This window comes from Puntigrus tetrazona, chromosome 5 (assembly GCF_018831695.1).
Source record: "Puntigrus tetrazona isolate hp1 chromosome 5, ASM1883169v1, whole genome shotgun sequence".
Taxonomy (NCBI): Eukaryota; Metazoa; Chordata; class Actinopteri; order Cypriniformes; family Cyprinidae; genus Puntigrus; species Puntigrus tetrazona.
Window position 1 is genome coordinate 4,793,723 of NC_056703.1, and position 16,192 is coordinate 4,809,914.

Here is a 16,192-nt window from a genome sequence, read left to right on the forward strand (position 1 = left end):
TCAGACTGCAGAGGGAGAGGCTCTTTGCTGCCCTGGAGGCCAGTTCAAGTCAACATCCCATTTCCTTCCTTTCCTGCCTAATTTCTTCAGCACCCTCACTTAAATTCCTACGGCCTAGTGCACTCTCTCCTTGTGTGTGTGTGTGTGTGTGTGTGTGTTTTACAGCTGATATACACTGGGACAAAATGGTGTAGAAAAATGCTTGCTCAGTAATGCCAGTAAATTTTACAATTACAAAAAAAATTACAAAAGCACTGAAATACGTCAATGTGAAATTTTGAAGTAGAAAAGCTGACTATGTTCTTGTAAAGCATACTTCAATAATTGTCACATAAATTTTTAATAACATTTTTAACTTTTAATAATTTTGTTAAAGTGTATCAGTGTATTATATATATATATATATATATATATATATATATATATATATATATATATATATATATATATATATAATTTATTTATTTTATTTTTTTATTGTTATTTTATTATAATTAGTATGTTTAATTTTATTTTTATTAAATGGTAAAATTTACAAAATTGACAAAATATATGTATATTGTGTATATATATGCGTATATGTGTATGTTGGTATATATATATATATATATATATATATATATATATATATATATATATATATGTATATATATGTGTGTGTGTGTGTGTGTGTGTGTATGTATGTATGTATATATATATATACTTTTTATACTTTTTTTAACTTCTATTTTTTTATTTCAAGTATTTCAAGGAATATCCTTTTACTGTTTTTCACTGTGCTAGTTATTTTTACAAAAACTATACATTTGAAAGTATTGCAGAGTAAATTGCAATTTTAGACTGTTAGGGTAAGTTTAGGGTTAGTTGAATGACTTAATAAAGTGTTAGAAGATATTAAGCAGACAGTCTACTAATACTCCAATGACTGCTAGTTAACATGTAGTAGCAAAGTCACTCGTTGTTAGTAGGACGTCTAAAGTGAACTATAAAATATCAGCTCCACTGTATTACATATAGTGCAGGGAAATGAAATCCAGTTTTGAAGGAGCACTAGATCTGTTTTGCAGAAACACGTTCATGTGGCCAAGTGTGAGTGGGATGTGCATATCCAAACAGATAGCAGATGATCGATCAAGACGCATGAAGTGACTAAGTGTAAATAGACCCTAAGTGCTGTAAAAACTCCCTAGCTCTCCTTCGAGATTTGCTGTCACATCACACACAGCCAAACGCCGTGAGACGTCTCGAGCGTTCTCATGGGCCGGCAGCTGAGAGCCACAGAGGCACTGTTTGGCTCGGTTACAGACGTTAGTCAGTGATTACAACCAAACCGTTCCAGCGTTTAGCAGAGAGCTGGAAGAAATGCATTGAACATCTGTAATGTGACTTATTATTCCACTTACACTCTGGTTACCGCACCTCAAGACATTGTTTAGATGTCGTATTTGAAGGCATGCTTCGGCTTAAGCTCTTGTGCGCAGGATCGTTTGTGTTTCTACGCGTAGATATCTGTGTAGAAAGTCTCATTAAAGCATCCCGTTATGTCTATCAACACATTATTTAATATGAAGTCTTGATGAAGCTGTCAGAGTTATAAAAAATATCTTTTTTTTTAATGGATGTTCCTGATGACATCTTCATAAATGACATCTTCACTACCTGTTTAGAGGTTATCTACTTGTGGCTTGGAAAGTCAAGTCAAGTGGCTTTTTATTGTCATTTCAGCTACATATAGCTGTGCAGTACATAGTGAAATGAGACAACGGACCTGGTGCTACGTGAAGCCACACGCAATACAAAAAAACTCAGCGTCTTAGCCACATGAAGTGCAAAGTGTGCAGACTAGTGCAAACAGTACAAGAACACAAAATACAAGACAACAACATTATATATATATAATATAGCATGCACAACTTAACTAAATGCAAAGTTAAAGTTGTGCATGATATGGATAGCTTGTGCATGCTATATATAAAGTTAAGTTGTGCATGCATTTAGTTAAGTTGTGCATGCTATATATATATATATATATATATATATATATATATATATATATATGCACAACTTAACTAAATGCAATGAACTGAAAAGTCAAATAACAAAAATGTCAAATAACAGTTTAATGTATTTTGAATGAAACACTAAAAAAGTTCACGATTCCAAACCAATTGTATTGTTCTATTATTTAAAGTTTTCTTCACACAGAGTTTTCATTTATGATTTTTTTCATCTGTTGTGTGTGACCCTTTAACAGACTGCCAGCTCTGAAGCCTTTCTTGTATCATCTCTCTCTCTCTCTCTCTCTCTCTGCATCCCTCCCACATCAGCTCACACTCTTCTTTTTCTATATGCATCTTTATCTCTCTCTCTCTCTCTTTCTCAACTCTCTATTTCTACCTTCAGCCCCCTGATCAGATCAATAGTTCTTAATCTATCTTCTCTTTGGTCCAGTCACTTCCCATAATGCCCTAAGGCAAAGTCACATGTCAAAAGCTGCATGAATTTGATGCCTTGATCAAATCAAAGTGTGGGCGGCTGGTTTTGATCCATCATTTATGCCGGGGTCAAGGAGAGCTGGTGTCTTCTCATCTCTGAAGGTTGGCGCTTGAGCAACATGACTGAAATATTATGCTGGCAAAGTTCTGTGAAAGCTCTTTGTTGACCTCGAATGTATTTATAGACAAAAACCGTTTGATTATTTTCCTTTCCTTTGCCATTGTAAGCAGCCATTTTTGTTTCTAACATGCTTTTGTGTAAGAGAGGCTCCAGGAACTGTTTGCCCTTCCGTTGCTTGGGTAAGATTTTTTTGTGTTGGCACGGACTTTAATGCTTTGCATTAAAAATTGTGGAGACGGTGGAGACGGTGGCTCCGAAGCGTGTTTGAGAGGGAAGGACCGTTAGACAGCCCTGGTGATGTCACAGCATGATGAAGTTACTGCTCGTGAATATTAATTACGTTATGCTCAAATATTTAGTGATGCTTTACAATAAGGGCTGTAGTTTTAAAGCATTCGTGCTTTCTTTGGAGTAAAAAAATTAATTAAAAAAAAAAAAAAAAAAAATATATATATATATATATATATATATATATATATATATATATATATATATATATATATATATATTCTATTGTATTCTAATACATTATTGCTGTTCAAAAGTTTTTAATAATTTAGAATAAACATTTATGCATAAGGTTTCTTATGCTCAACGAGGTTGCGTTATTTGGCCCAAAATACAGTAAAATAGCATGATAAATGCTTAGCTCATGATTATTAATTAGGTTATGCTCAAATAATTTGCAAACACTTTAATAAGGCCTTATTTTTAACACAGGTTAATGCATTATCTAACATGAACTAACTTGTATGAGCAATATATTTTTATTATTTTATATATATTTTTATATAAATTGTATATGTAGTTAATGCATTAGTTAGCTTGAACTATGGGCAATATATTTTAAAAACATTTATTAACATTTATCATAAGGCTGTTTCGAAATACAATTGTTTTTGTTAGTTCACAGTTCATATGTTTGATTAAAAAAAGTTTTAGATTTAAATAATTTTGTAACATTAAGATTAATAAAAGCTGCGGTTGTTCTTTAATAATTTATGTTAAGTAACGTTAACAAATTAAACATGAAAGTGTTATTAAAATATTAAATATGATTCCATGTAATTTGATTCAGTCTATAGTAAGGAATTTGTCCCGTACTAATTAGGGTGGTTGGGACAAAATCATTCTTGGCCAGAAGTCGTGTAATTGATGCCTGTGAGCACCGGCCTTTTGTTGTTTGTCATTCTAGTTGAAGTTACACTACTACGATCTACTCGGCCCCTTGAGACTGTCTGAAACGACTCAAGTTTCCCGCCGGGCCGTTGAGAGGGAGAGTCGCCTAAAGTGAACACTAACAGATACAGCCTTGTGTTCAATTATTTAAAGCCTGTAGTGTTGTATTCACGGACTCGCTCGCTGCACGCTTGTGTACGTTTGAAAGCCTGGAATTGAACTTTGACCTTCACCTCCATTTGACCTTCCAGGAAGAAGTTAGCCTCTGTGATTATATGTTATGAAGAAACAGCCTACATGATTGAGAGCTGACCTTGAGCAAGTTGGTGCATTCTGAAAAACAATATATATATATATATATATATATATATATATATATATATATATATATATATATATATATATCCTTTTTTTCGTTGTAGGTCAAAATGCATAAATATAACTGTAGTTTAGAAAATGTCTATGTTGTTTATGCCTCAAGTATGATTCCAATAAAGTTTTCCAAAAAGTTCTCCTTACAGCTTTTTACAAACATTTTGGGAATAAAATTATTAGTAATATTATTTATATCTATTACATTTTAAATAAGCTTTTATTTGAACTTTTCAGTTTTTTTCCCCATGCTTTTGTCAGTTTTATTAGTTTATGTAGTTTCATTTTTTATTTTACATTTATTTAGTTAATGTTTAATATCATGCATTATTGGTTAATTAATTGCGTGCTTTAGCTTATTTCAGATAGTTGCCAAAGCCACATTTCTGCTGTACGTTCCGTTGCTTATATTTTTTTTTTTTTTAGAATTTCCAATTTTCATCTGATATATGTGACCCTGAACCACAAATAAAGTCATAAGGGTCAATTTTTTGAAATTGAGATTTATGCAAAATACGAAAGCTGAATAAATGAGTTTTCCATTGATGTGTGTTTTGGCCGAGATACAACTATTTGAAAATCTGGAATCTGAGGTTGCAAAAAAAAATCTAAATATTGAGAAAATAGCTCAAAAGTTGTCCAAATGACGTTCTTGGCAATGCATATAGCTAATAAAAAATGTTTTAATATATTTACAGTAGCACATTTACAAAATATCTTCACGGAACATGATCTTCTGTTTTTTTGCCATAAAATAATACTTTTAGATCATTTTGACCCAAACTATTTATTGTTGACTTGCTACAAATATACCCGTGTGACATAAGACTCATTTTGTGCCTCAAAGTGCTATATTTAAGCTTCGTGTCAGTAATATTTCTGATAGTTTCAGTCAACGATTAAGACATCGGTATGAACTTAAGGTGTTTTCCGTTCTCCGCAACTTGAAACGTCCTGATTTTTGGCCGGTGATGTTCCCCGGCTAAACATTTTTAAGACAAACGGTCGCATTCGATGCTCCGGATGTTCTTTTCTTCGTAATACGGATCACGAGACGCCCGCCGCAGACGGGCCTGGTTATTGTCGCACGCGCTGACAGCCCCCGATGATGTCACTGTTGTGCTGTTGCCATGGCGCCGACAGCGAAATGTATTCGCGGAAGGTGCTGAGATCTGGTTTTGCATATTTTTTGGTTTCTCTGGCATCCTGTACTCCTGGAATCAGTATTCATCCAGACATCCCCAGGCAGACGCTGATGTTGAGCCAGCATGGCTGTCGTCAGGCTAGTTTCTCACTCCCCCTCCAAGGCCAATTCATTCCCAATCTCCTCAGCATGTGACAGGTGCAACTGTGTTATTGATTTGGGCAGTCGGTTTTAATGTGCTCCGGGATGCGCAACGCTTATTGTCTTCCCCCCCTTGGTGTGCGTGTCTATTAAAATGCTGCCAGGAAAATGTTCTGAAATATTAGACAGTTTCCCCCCTCCCTCTCCTCCCGTTCCCATTTCAGCTGAAATATATAAGCCCGTCGGCAGGCCAAAACCCAAGCCACGGGGTCCAGAGCGAGACTCGCTGTGAATAAATCACACTCGCTCGCTCACGCACACACATGCGGACGTGCCGCGGCGTTCACGAGGGAGCCTGTAAATAAAGCGAGCTCACCAAATGCGAAGAAAGCTGTTTAAATGTCAAAACCCTCTTCACGGGAGATGACAGGAGAAGCCGTAATGTCCAATGTAAACATAGCGCCACATTTTATTGTATGTTCTCCGTGTCCATCTCATGTGTTTTTCTACTCTGCTGCGTTTATCGCTGTGTTTAATTTCTGCATGAGTCACCGCCGTCCTCTCATGTCAGATTTATAGATCTGTGTTTTGTGCACTTTGGTTTTAGTTGCAGCGAGGGTACTTTCGCACACGGGCTTTAATTAGGGTGCTAAAATTTATGCACGCAGTACATAACGAAAAAAAACATACTCTATGCTAATTTATTATTGTGGTAATTCAGTGCTGTGGTGTTTGTTGTATCATGTTACTTTTTTATATGACAGTGTTCGGTGTTTCAGTTAAATGAAGTATATATATGTTGTCGTGTAAAATGAAATGATATAAAAGGAATTAAAAATGTTACTTCACACACACGTGCTCACAAACATGGGCTAGTCATACTATCACTTTTTAGAAGCTTGAATATCCTTATGTAATTATGAGGCCTAGTCCTGGTTTAAGATAAACTCTGTCCGTGAAACCGGGCCTAAATGTGGCCCCAGAGCACAAAACCCGTCTTAAGTCGCACTTAATATTAATATTAATATGTCAAAATCATTTGAATATTGAATAAAGATCATGTTCCTTGAAGATATTTCGATCAGTAATATCTAAGGACCTCATTTGGACACCATGAAAGGCGATTTTCTCAATATTTAGATTTTTTTGCACCCTCGGATTTTCAAACCGTTGTATCTCGGCCAATATTGTAACAAACAACGAAAATTTATTCAGCTTCCAGATGACGTATAAATCTCAATTTACCCCCAAAAACGACCCATTTGACTGTTTTTGTGCTCCAGGGTCTGTATATCCAGAACACAATGCTACGGTACAGTGAAAGAACCGGGAATCTCACTCTAAATATGTTTTTGTTTCTCAGAATTATTTTTGCACTCTGCTCTGAATGATTTCGCTCCATGTCTTCCTGTTTGTCTCCTGCTGCTCAGGTTTTCTGTTCTTGTCCTCTCTTGGGTTCAGCTGGGCCTCTCCTCGGCGCACAGGATGTAGGTGCGACCAAGTCTTATGCGTTCAAAGTGCATATATATTCACACCCACATACTTACATGCACACAATCGTATGGCACCAGCAAACATTGCTTTCGGGGTGGAATGTTAGCCGTATTGGCTGTTACACCGCATACAGTCAAACGCAGCTTTTCTTACTTACCAGAGCGAAGAAATGTAACCACCAGTTTGAATCACTGAAGGAGCTGTTGACTTTGAACTGTTTGACATCAACCCAACAAGGAAATCCCACCTGAATAAGAACACGATTGACAATCAGCTAAGCCTCTTTGTTTGCGCTAATGCCTCGGACCTACAGTGGATGACTTGTGACAAGTAGAGCTGAGCAATTAGGATTTGTTTAGCCGGAGTAAATGAATGGGTGCCTTTAATTCACAGCGTAGTCTCACACAGACGTACATGAAACATCCACACACACAAAGGCGCGCTGCTCAACTGCGCTGAATTTCCATTGAGCGAATGCAGGCTTTTGAATTTAAGAGCACTCTGAGAGTTTGCCTGTCCCTGGCTGCAGTTTTTGCCTAATCTTTATTTTTTTCGTGTGAGCTATAGGAAAGCGTGCGGTGAAACCCTGCGTGGGAGGCTGTACAGCCTCTGCATACACACGCACAAACAAATCAAACCACAAGAAAGCCGCTTTCGTTATTGGTGGAAACTGAGAAATAGGTTAACGTGTGTGTGTGTGTGTGTGTGTGTGTGCGCCTGCTTGATAGTTTTATTGTTTATAACAAATTCAAAACACATGATGGGCATCAACGGCCAAAGACATGCTCTTCTATGCTTGAATAGCAAGATGGACAGAAGATCTAAATGTCAATTTATTTATTCATTCATCTGCCCCATCCTTTTTATTTTGGTATCGTTTTCCAACACAGCACTCATTTTTAATGCATTGACTATTTAATTTAAAATAAATGCTTTTCATTAGCAGGTCGTGTTAGCGCAGATGCATTGAATAATATTAACAAATGCAATTTTTGATGGAATTAATTTATTGGTATAAATTAAATAAATATAACTAACTTTATTTTAACCAATATTTGTTGATGCTTTAGAAGTACTTTTAATTGACTAAACTCATGTAGTTAACGAACAGAACCTTTTTACCAACTGTTGCTATTTATTTATTTTGTTTAAATATTTAAGTGCACTCTTTAAAATGCAGTTCGACTTACCGTTGTTCGTCAATTTCACAGGTACAATCCCCTCATTTTATTAATAATGCATACGATCACCAGTTTTTCCCGAGGATGAAAGATTTCCACACACAGGTTTCTCATGAACCTCATGTTTGTCACAAACATTTGCCTGAGCTGACCAGCAGAAAGATTATTGTCTTGAAAGTGACTTTTGTATGAGCGGCGTTTCTCGTACTGCGACAGCGGATGAAGTCGGAAAGTCTTGGAGATGTACAGACTACACTCGAGAACGTCTCTCGTTAAAAAGCATACACACGCGCGCTCGGACGTAAACAAACGATCATATTCTAAGTAGAGACTAAAGAAGGTTGAATGGAAAATTCTCATTTCAGGAGGAAAAAAACACCAACTTCAGATCCTCATTAAGAAAACAAAAGTGAGTGGTTGTGATCAGTCCTTTAAGTGCAAATGGCTTGTAATTGCTCATTTGCATATGCATAATTGCAGTCCATTTATGCCGCGAGACCCGAAATGTCCTCCACCACTCGTTCAAATGAAAGGCTAGAAGCGCAAGAGTGTGCAATAATGGCCCGGCATGAAAAATTTATGGAGGAATACGGCACTCCAGCGCCTGCTAAGTGTTGTAGAGGGTATTTTGTAACATGGAGAGAGGGAGACATGTGCATCCTAATTTTTTTTTTTTTTTTTTTTTTTTTTTGATGTTTTAAAGTTTGTACCGTTTTCTGTGCCGTCCATCATAAATTAGTTGAGGTCTTTCACGAAGCCTCTTCCCCGTACCTTTCTCTTAACTGGCTTTGTAACACCACAGATTAACCTTAAGATGGATGAAACAATTCTGCATTCTGTTTTCAGAAAAACATTTCTTCTGTGAAGTAATAAGTTATTGGCGGAATCTGATGTACTTCACTTAACGTAGTTCGTTTTCGTTTCAGAGGTAGATCAGGTAGATTTTTATACAAATTTGCTTTGAAAAACTTTAAATGCACTTTTTAGGGGTTTTTTTGCCTCTGAGAAATCTAGTATAAAAACAAAAGGAATGTATTAAAGAGACAATGCGATCCAGACATAGCATTTGAGCCTCAGATTTTTTACTCTACAAACATAAACATTAATTTATGTGTGTTAAATAATATTGCAAAATATCTTTTTTTACACAAAATTATATAAAATACCAGCTGTACAGTGCATATTTAAAGAGAGAGAGAAAAACATTTTTTTTTTTAAAAGTAATAGTCATAATTTTACTTTAAATGATTTTCTGTTCGCTAAAATATTGCAATGATTGCAATCCATTTTTTCTACACATAAACGAATGTATATTTTTTACCTTAAAATGTCACTTCGATGATTTTTTTATTTTATTTCGTTTTTTTCAGCGCTGCTTTACGCTAAATGCGAGTCGCATTTATGCATTCGCTTGCTTTGAGTTTTTGTCTCAGCACCGGCAGGCTGTCACGTAGCTTTCGGATAGTTTTGCCCCCGGTAATTTGCCAGCGTTTCGTTCATATACGAATTATTTCCCCTCAACTATCCATCTATTATGATCCGTCGAGCCGCTCGGCTCTCAACCCGCTCCTGAAAACCGATGCAAAAGTTGGATTTCGTGGTGTCTCGCTTTTGAACCGTGGCAGCCTCTTTCAAACGTATCACTTCATCCCCTTCATCGCTTCCATTTTTGTTGAAAGGTGTCACCGAAAGAAGGAAAAAAAAGAGGAGCCGTAAAAATCATACCTGAACCGATAATGAGGTCGGAGAATGAATGAATAATTCTCTCATATCTTCTTCTTCTCACTATCTCCTTACAGTGTGACAGCGAGAGTGACATCGATGACAAGGTAAGACTTCTTTTCATGAGTGTTTGTGTGTTTACCTAACCCGCCGTGGAGTGAGTAAGAGTTTATAGTATGAAAGCCTGTCTCCTGTCTGCATGCGTGTTTGTGTATGTGTGTAGATGACAGAAAATGGCTGCCAGTCTTGTGATTGTTGTTTATTTGCATATTAAAGCCATACAAAGGCGAACGCGGTGCGATAGAGAGAAAGTACACTCATTGCGGAAGTGTTTTAAGCTTTGTGCGAGGTGTCATTGCGTTTGGCATGTCAGTTCCACTACTTTGAAGTCGTTTGAACCTGAAAACTAGACACCTGTCTTGATGTTTGTGCTAGTTAATTCTAGGCAGGAAGTGCTATTGTGAACTTCACTTAAAGAGGCGAGCGCTTTGTAAATGTGAATAAAAAGTGTCTTTGATTAGCTAAAGTAACTGTATTTCTTATTCTTATTAGCATTAGAGTGGTATTTTTATGGGTTTCCCTTGTTTTGTATCTGAAAGGTGCCTTTTTTTTAACCTTCTAGCAACTATTATGAAGACTAGTTGCAGAATCATCGATTAGAAATGAGTTATCGTGCTCCACTCGCACCACTTTATATTAGATGGCCTTAATTACTGGGTACTTGCATTTAAATGAAACATTTGGTGCAATCGTGCGCATAAATGTTTTTCACATACATATTTTCAAAAAAACCTATATGTTTCCGTACTTGCATGTATAATTACACTGTTGACCCATCGCTTAGACCCCAAAACGCTTTTAAACCTACCCATACCACCAAACCAGTGCCTAACCTTACCCGTATCCCTCCTCAATAGCAGCAAAAGTGTTCTGCGATACAACATGAACACAATAAGTACACTGTAGTTATTTTTTTAGGTAAGTACATACAGATAAGACCACCTAATATACAGTGTGATTGATGTTTCTGTGTAAAAGTGTACATAGTTTGCACGACTGTTTTGATGTGCAAGTAAAATATTGTCTCTGGTTAGTAATTTGATTTGCTATCTCGTCGGTGGACGTGAAATTTGCAGGTTTTCTTGTTTAATATGATATATATATATACATATAGCATCCACGCAAGATACTCGTTTGCATATTCTTTGCAATATAAACAACAGCTACAGTCATATAGTGATGGATAGATAGGCCTCCGATTATGCCATTATGTCTAATTTGTTATTCAAATGCGCTCTGGTCACGAATGCTTTCGAGATTTGGTTAGCGGTTTGTAGGTTGCCAGATCTTTTCCGGTGGAATGTTTTTCCCGGCACCTTTAGCGCTTGTTTATCTTTTAATATTGATAACCCTGTAATGTCTGTCACCCATATAAACAGCATGTAGCTCCAGTGGAAGTGTAACACGTGTTAATTCCCCTGCAGTTAAGCAATTACTCCCTGCTAAATGAATGTGATAGCATAACTAATCTCCTGTAAGCCAAGCTCCCAGTTCAGTGGAAAACGTCTCCGGCGCGCTCTATAAATAATACATTGATAGCGAGCAGCAATTTGCATTAACCGCAGCTCACGCTAGTCAATAGGCTTTTATCTCTCTCCTCATTGAGGCAGATGGTAAGAGAAAACCTCTTTGGATTTGACACGATGAAGAGAGGGACTTTTAGAGGCTGCTGTTCTTTTAACACTAGTATGCTTCAGAGAAAAGAGAATTGGGGTATTCCACACTTATTTCAGGGCCCTTTACGTTCTTTGTTTCTCTGTGGGTCTCGTTCGCTCAATCACGTTGCGTTCCAGATCTCGATAATGCGGATGCATTTTACTGGTCACGAGTTAATCGCGTGTTCCTTTACGTGTTTCTAGACATTCAGACTCATCATAACAGATCTGGGGCCAAGAAAGTAGAGGGAACATGTGGCCAGGTTTGAGGCGTACAGTTCTGTGTTGATCCTGATGCGAGTTCTGGCCGTTATTAAAACTATTTTTAGGCATGGCGCTGTGGTAATATTATATTTTTTTGGTCATCGTGGAGATTGCACGGTTGAAATATATACGCTACTATTCAAAAGAAATGACTACTTTGATATTAATATTTGAGACCATATTAAATTACATGAAAAGTACATGAATAATGTTTTACACACATACATATATATATATATATATATATATATATATATATATATATATATATATATATATATATATATATATATATATATATATGTGTGTGTGTGTGTGTAGCCCTATAGTGTACCTGCTCTTTGATTTCAAGGTCAGTTTTTGGATTCTTTTAAAATTAAGATGAAGAGATGGATATATATATATATACTACATGAAGTATATATGTAGTACATGAAGGGTAATCCCATCCATGTTAAATGCAGAAGCAGACTGTTCTTTCACATTCGTGAGAACATATGGAAGTAATTGCGGCGAGTCAGAGAGAGTGTGTGTTCCTTCGGGAGAATCCATCAGGTTAGGATTTCTTGTCTCTTGGAGATAATAGTTATAGGCGAGGGCATTGAGAAAATGAGCCACGGTTGTTGTAGTGTTTGTGTCCAGGTGCGCAGGTGAACACCTCATAGCTGTTTTTCTATGAACAGGCAAGATAACATGTTTACACCTTCGAAAATCACTCATCGTAATTGCTTTGCATACAGAAAAGAATAAACACTGTTATTTGTAAATGTATACATTTAAATCCAATCTAAAGCATTAATCTTTCCCTCCTGTTGAATAGTAACAGGTGTCTTCCCCTGAACAATAGCTCCTTTGAACGTGAACATTCTCTCTCATGGCGTTTTTACACATTACTGCATTATAAAACAGCCCGCAGGTGCGCTGGAGGGGCGTAATCAGTTGGGCTGATTTGAATAAAATTGCTTCATGTGTAGATCGAGTCCACTTATTAACAAAGACATCACGACTTGTTCAAAGAAAACAGCTCACGCGGTGCATGACAGATGATACCACCTGAGGGTTAGAGCCATCGCTGAAATTACATATGCAGTTGCGGCCAAAAGTTTTGGAACTAGCTGGAGATAGTATATTTGTATTCATGCAGAGCATTGTATGATTTTTGCTTTCATTATGTCGTTTTTGGAACAATCTTTTCCTGTTCTGAAATGGTTGACAGCTGGTTTTTTTATGTGCTTCTCAAGGAAATAATTTCTTTTAAAGGTTCCTGTACAGAAAGATTGAACATTGCTAAAGAAGTGGTTGAACACTTTATCTGAATTCTTTTTTATGCACCAATATTTCTGACGCATTTGTATATGTATATGTATATGTATATATATATGTACAGATAATGGTATTCTTATATATATAACATGATATATATATATTTCCACTGATGTCATTACTAGATTTTGTAGACTATTTTGTAGACTATACGATAATGCTTACCAAAAGCTAAATAGCTATTTAGACAAAATTTAGTCTGACTCCATTCTGGTATGTAACATCCACTTTTCATGGTCCAGTTGTTTCCAGATGCTCTGTATTTTTCTCATTGATTGTCCTGTTTTACATTATACAAGTCAAATTGCTTGTGAGCAGCATTTCATGTTGATTCAAGTCAAGTATTTTATTTTTTTTTTTAAAAAGTGGAAAGTTGATTCTAACAATTTGGATTAGATCAGTTTCATTGGTTTGAACTGGATTCGATTTGGTTTGATTCATCGCTAAAAATATTTAGTGTATGTATATGTGTGTGTGTATAAATACAGTGTGTAAAATAAGTATTGAACATTTTACCATTTTTCTCAGTTGCTGTTAACATTACGTTTTCACCAGATGGTGGTAACAATCCAAGTAAACCATTCATACAAGGAAAGCTAAACAAAACAGAAAAGAAATTAAGTTCTGTGCAATAAAGTGGAATGGCACTGGGAAAAGTTTTGAAGTAAGGGAGGTGCAAAAAGGTACCAGTTGACACCTGATGAATTATATCAGTAATTTGGAAGCAATCCTGCTCCTTCAAAGTGGAAATAAGTATTAGCTGTTTCAGTCCCAATTGATGGCCTATAAAAAGGCGTCTCATTACAAATGCGTCACACAAGAAACAATTCATGATGGGTAAAAGCAAAGAGCTCTCTCAAAACCTTTGCAAATGTGTTTTGCGAAACGTACTGATGGCATTGGTTACAGAAGGAGTCCTAAACTTCTGAACGTTCCAGTGAGCGCTGTTGGGGCCATAATCCAGAAGTGGAAGCACTGGCAGAAAGAATATAATTGAAGGAAGGATGAATGGAAAAACGTACCGAGACCATTCTTGATAAAAATCTGCTGGATGATGAAAATGAAACATTTCAAACATTTGAGTAAGACAATGATCCCAAGCGCACAGCCAAAGAAAACCCTCTTTTGTATTCAGAAAAAGAAAGTAAAGCTGCTAGCCAATCACCTGACATAGAACATCTATGGAAAGAACTAAAGATCATAGAAGAACCTTCAAGATTTAAAGACGTTTTGTAGAAGAATGGGCCAGAATCACACCTGAGCAATGGATGCCACTACTTTCTCCGTGCAAGAGGTGTCCAACAAAAGCTTTCATACAAAGTATTAAATACACTTCAGTAAGCGTGTTCAATACTTTTCCCCTGTGTTATTCCATTTTATTACCCGGAACTTTATAAAAATTTGTTTTCATTGTATGTATAGATTACTTGGATTGTTACCGACATCTGGTGAAAACTTCATGTCAAATATATTTAGAAATATATTTACAAAAATGGTGTATGTATATGTGTGTGTGTGTTGTGTACTGTGTATATTCATTATGTATGTATAAATATAAATATGCACGTACATTTTTAAGAACTATGCAATACATTTATATATTAAATATATAGCACCAGTTCATCATGTTGAATGATTTCTGAAGGTTCATGTGACACTGAAGACTAGAAATGTAGCTTTAGCATTAAAAGAATAAATGACATTTAAAATTAGGTTATTTTAAATGATTTTACAGTATTATAATGAATATTAAAACTGTATTTTTGATCAAATATATGCTGCCTTGGCCTTTTAAATAATGGTGTCGATTGTTTTAAACGTCGGTTCATAGATGTGCGTCGCAAAAGATATACCTTTTCGTGAATCTTGATCGGCGCTGGAATCAAAACGTGATCCATTCAGTCCGGTGGTCGCATTGTGACAGATTTCCACAGTTGCATGACTCGAGGACAGAGCTGTCAGCTGTGATTCTATCTCACCTGGCAGGTGAACACTGAAAACTGTCTATTTTGTTGGGCAGCTTAAAGAGATTTCAGTTATTTCATTCCTCTCTGTCCGTTACATTCGTGTGACAGCATGTCAAATAACACACCCAGTCATTTCAGCCACTTCAGGTAAACATGGACATTTTCCCCTTTAACTGAAGAGCTTTAGAGCTGACGAGCGTTGCTGTCTTTGTTGACACCCTAACCCTTATCCCTCTCTCAATTCAAGCTATTTGTCCTGTCAAATATCATGTTGTTCGGTGTGACATTGAAAGCATTAGCGCCACACGCTTGGCTTTTATCTTTGTGTTGGCCCCAATTTGATGGGCCACCGCTGTTTAAGACCAACCTGTTTTTATTAACACAGGCTTACATGCTAGCGTGCTACTGAGATCTGAATGTTATCCTGTCATTGAATACCTAATGATATGACCAATGCGATCTAATCTGTAACATACAAAGCTGACACTACCACTTGAATGACAGTAGTTTCAACGTTCTCAGAGCATGCTGATGCATAGCACAATCACACGTTAGCAAAGAGCAAGCTGGCATGCAGTACAACTTAATATACAAGTTAACTTAATCTAAGATCAGCTATAGTCATTTATACATTTTTCAGTGCTTTTGCATTCCTTAAAACATAGTATTTCATCCAGACTCAATCAACTCAAGGCTTTTGGAAAACAATTCTGGAAATGTTGTTTTAGTGGTGATAAGGTAGAGTTTTTCAGTATGAGATTTTCAGCTCTCTTTGCATTTTGTTTTCACCAGTAAGGCATTGATTGACATATTCATTTCATCAGACCATGTTATTATTATTTATTGACAAATAACAGTGGTGGGTCGTCAGGGTCAGCAAAGTCGTCGTCTTCTTCTTCAGTGATCAGAATCACTGACTTAGTTTTACTTTCCTTTTCCATGAATGTGTATTAAATGATCTCCAATAGTCTATTCTCTCTATTTCATAGCTGTTCTCTTGGATGCTCTCCTTCCAGTAGTGTATGTATATGGCACTGGTTTATATTAGAGCTTTTATGCAATTTTATTTCAGCA

At 36.3% G+C, this 16,192-nt stretch overlaps 1 protein-coding gene across 16 annotated transcripts in view; it reads left to right on the forward strand.

Moving 5' to 3' along the window:
• Positions 1-16,192, forward strand: part of fbrsl1 (fibrosin-like 1) — a 258,303-nt gene that overhangs the window by 149,622 nt on the left and 92,489 nt on the right. For 14 of the 16 annotated variants that reach the window (XM_043238878.1, XM_043238877.1, XM_043238879.1 and 11 more), the window contains one exon: positions 9,927-9,956. The exons of the other annotated variants lie outside the window; for them this stretch is intronic. In XM_043238878.1, coding sequence (XP_043094813.1) covers positions 9,927-9,956 — 30 coding nt within the window. The remainder of the gene's footprint in view (positions 1-9,926; positions 9,957-16,192) is intronic. 16 annotated transcript variants of the gene reach the window in all.